At 31.4% G+C, this 4,026-nt stretch overlaps 1 protein-coding gene across 1 annotated transcript; it reads left to right on the forward strand.

Annotated features, from left to right (window-relative positions):
• Positions 1–2,688: 2,688 nt before the first annotated feature.
• LOC129888449 (protein PELPK1-like) lies at positions 2,689–3,780 on the forward strand. Its single transcript, XM_055963422.1, has one exon. The coding sequence runs from the start codon at positions 2,728–2,730 to the stop codon at positions 3,529–3,531; it is 804 nt and encodes a 267-aa protein (XP_055819397.1). The 5' UTR covers positions 2,689–2,727; the 3' UTR covers positions 3,532–3,780.
• Positions 3,781–4,026: the final 246 nt, after the last annotated feature.

Raw genomic sequence — 4,026 nt, forward strand, 5'->3', positions numbered from 1 at the left:
AATTAACAAGCATGAAGAAAATAAGAGCTAGAGAAAACTAAATATTCTATGATCATCATAGAGTTTCTAATACACTGTGATGATACTACAAATAAGGATACTTAAGTAATGCAAAAATATAAAATCTAAGAATAAAGTTGAGTTATCAACCTCAAACTTTATAATATCTTAATTACTAATGAGATATAGGTTATGTGTCTTCCAAATTTAGTGAAGGAGATGTAAATTTTTTTGAGAATTTGTAAGTGTTACCAAAAGGGAGAAAATGAGTAGTAAGAAAGAAAAAAAATGTGTGACGAAGGTCTATTAATATTTTAAGAAAGTTTTGCTTCAAATTCATGTAACTTCTTGTATTGATCAGGAAAAATCAAAAGTTATTTATGGAATTTTAGAAAGGTAAACAATTGATAAGTGGAAATTAAAAGTAAAAAAAATACTACGGTAGTTATCAACAGACGCGCATATTCAGGATTTCGAATTGATAGGTGCACTATTATAAAAAGGTAGATCTAAAATATAAATTTGATCAATTTGACATTTAGGTTCTTATCACTAAAAATCGTGAAAATTTTAAAATTATAGGTTCAAAATTAATTCTTATCGAACTATTAAAATAGTAATTATATATATAGCTATTTTTCATGTTGAAGGTATGAGATCGACTGAACCCATTAATTGTATGATATATCATTTAGTACTATTAGTTTTAATATACACATTTGATTTAATTATATATATAAAAAATTACAGTGCTAAAAAAATAGGAATATCCAATGTGACAAACTTGAAATTTTTGAAAGATTGAAGCAATATATATATATATATATATAACATTAAAAGTGCTATCAATAACCACTTAGAGTGGTGTTACATAATTTTAGAAAAAAATAAAACAAGATAGATATAAGATTCATATTTGTAATCTCACTTAGAGAGACGCCCTCAATCATCATAATGATATATAATCCGAGTGTGGGTTCACACATTTGTATTTCAATTTTTTTTTAAAAAAATGTAACACTAATATATATGATCTCGGAAGAAAAGCATGGGTTCACGTGAAATAGGTGACCCCCCTTGGCACGCCCCTAGTTATCGAGGAATCATGATCAGATCAGAGGCGAATACATCATTTGAAATTTATGAATTCTTATGGTATTATGAAATTAATATATATATATATATAAAATCTAGACAAAAGCTACTGATTTTCTGTGATTCCATACATTATATAATAAGTTTACTAAATTCAGTATGTGATATCTCAAAAATATTGAATTTATTGGACGCATCCATTGTACTTGCATTATACTTACCATTAGGGGTGTTTATGGGTCGGTTTGGATCGGTTATTGACCAAAATTAAAATTAAACTAATTTAATCAATTTTAAAATTATTAAAACCAAACCAAATCAAATAAAACATACATCCATCGGTTTGGTTATTATCAGTTTCGGTTTGGTTTGGTTCGATATGGTTCGGTTATTTGGTTATTAACCATACACAAAAATAAAAAAAACAATTCATTCAAAAGAGAAAAATAAATTGTCTTCGTGCCATTTTGGATCTTATAATTCTTATACCAGAATTTTAAATATGTTTAACTTCCTGCTTATATTATTAGCTAATCTAATGTACTAAACAACATAAACTTACTGAATAATGCATAAGCTAATGATATGGTTGTACAAATAAAAAATGCATCATAACTTAATATTTTAAATTAGTGTGCTGCATTTTTTTTGCATAAAAATATATGTTATGTATATATACTTATAAAAAATATGTATATAATTTGTCGGTTCGATTCGGTTATTTCTTAGATTTTTTTGAACGAAATCAAAACCAAACCAAATATTATCGGTTTTAAAAAATGTAAAACCAAACCAAATCAAATAAAATAAAAAAATATGTTTATTTGATCGATTTGATTTAACTTTTTGATTTGGATCGATTTTTACCCAAACCGTGAACACCCCTACTTACCACCATATTTTATCCCCAAAGTACTCCAATCACTAGAAATAGTTTTACTTGTTTATTTTAAAGCATATTTTTCTCTAATATATTAGATATTGGTCGGGTATAAGATATGAATCTTTTTATTTGTGGGGTTCATATTTATATGATATATAAGAATAATTTTTTTGTCATGTCATATTTTTTTATGACAAATTTAATTGAATGATTTTATAAGAGAAAAGCCTTAAATTGAGTGATTTTATTGATATAAAATAAATTAAAATAGAATAATTTTGCTACATAATTTCTCATACTTAAGTGACCCACTTCTTGTCATCCATCATTTTGCATCCTCTAATGGTGTTGTTAACCAGAAACACATTAATTCTAAAGTACATAATCACCTTCTGTTTTGACATTTGGTAGTTTTCGTCGGTGTCATCGAGTTATTACGTACACACCCAAATGAAGATTTGCGGTAAAAATTGAATGCTTTTTCTCTATTCAAATAAATAACCTATATGCTTGTGACAGGTTTAGACTATTATGTAATTTAGGTCATCTACATTGACTTTTTTAAGTACCAAACTATAAGCTGTAATTTAGTTTGATGAGAAATTCAACTACTCAGATCCTTGCGTAACAAACAAAATCCTACAATTCCAGTTGTTTAAAACCTATATAAAGCAACAGGCTTAAAGCCAATACCACATCCGAATCACATATACTCATTCTTTCTTTAACCTTCTGAGATTTGCAGAAAAATGGCTCGGCATTACCATCTGTCTTCTCTTTTACTACTTACATTTCTTAATTTATTCTTCATTCATGGCAACATAACTGGAGCGACTGCACGTCACCTTCTAGAGACGCCCGTTCCCGAGATACCTAAACCACAACTCCCGAAAGTCCCAGCCTTGCCAAAGCCTGAAATCCCAACTATGCCGAATCCAGAGCTCCCAACCATACCAAAGCCAGAGATACCCGCTATTCCTCCGACTATGAAAAAGCCAGAAATTCCATCTATGCCAAAGCCAGAAATTCCAGAACTACCAAATTCAAAAGCCCCACAACTTCCAAAGCTAAAAGTTCCAACAATGCCAAAGCCTGAAATCCCAAAACTACCAAAGCCAAAAGCCCCAGAGCTTCTAAAGCCTGAAGTTCCAACACTGCCAAAACCTGAAATCCCAGAACTACCAAAGCCAAAAGTCCCAGAACTTCCAAAGCTTGAAGTACCAACTATGCCAAAGCCTGAAATCCCAGAACTACCAAAGTCAAAAGTCCCAGAGCTTCCAAAGCCAGAAGTCCCAAGCATGCCAAAGCCTGAAATCCCAGAACTACCAAAGCCAAAACTCCCAGAGCTTCCAAAACTAAAAGTTCCAACTATGCCAAAGCCTGAAATTTCAGAACTACCAAAGCCAAAAGTCCCAGAGCTTCCAAAGCAAGAAGTCCCAAGCATGCCAAAGCCTGAAATCCCAGAACTACCAAAGCCAAAACTCCCAGAGCTTCCAAAGCTAAAAGTTCCAACTATGCCAAAGCCTGAAATTCCAGAACAGCCTACTCCTTGAGTAAATTATATGCTACTTTCACTCTATTAGAAAGTACCCAAATGATGTTTTGGGATTTCCGTCTCAGTTTATGATGTTTGCGACCTGGAGATAGTATTGGATACTTTCTGGTAGGAGTAGAACTTGTAATTCTTTTATAGTAGTACTTGAATTGGATGTAGCATGTTTGACGTGTCATTATACTATGAGTGTTTTATGTACTTTTTATATATACAGTGTAATAAAGCTTTGATCTATGTTACTTTTGTTTAGTTCCTATTATTGGCCATCTCTGTTTTTGCTAAATCGTTGTTTGTCCATTCTTTCCCTCACCGTTTTGCTTTCCTAATTTTTGTTTCATTCATCCTAATGCACATAAAATGGATTCAGTTACCTCTACTTCACCTTCTCCAAAAGAATGATAAGAACAACTTATGCTTCATGCATGATCAGTTAGCTGGTGCACTACACGAGCCGCCATCCCCTGAGATTCTTAAGCCGGGATCCCCAAATATT

Source organism: Solanum dulcamara, chromosome 5, assembly GCF_947179165.1.
Source record: "Solanum dulcamara chromosome 5, daSolDulc1.2, whole genome shotgun sequence".
In the NCBI taxonomy this organism is placed as follows: domain Eukaryota; kingdom Viridiplantae; phylum Streptophyta; class Magnoliopsida; order Solanales; family Solanaceae; genus Solanum; species Solanum dulcamara.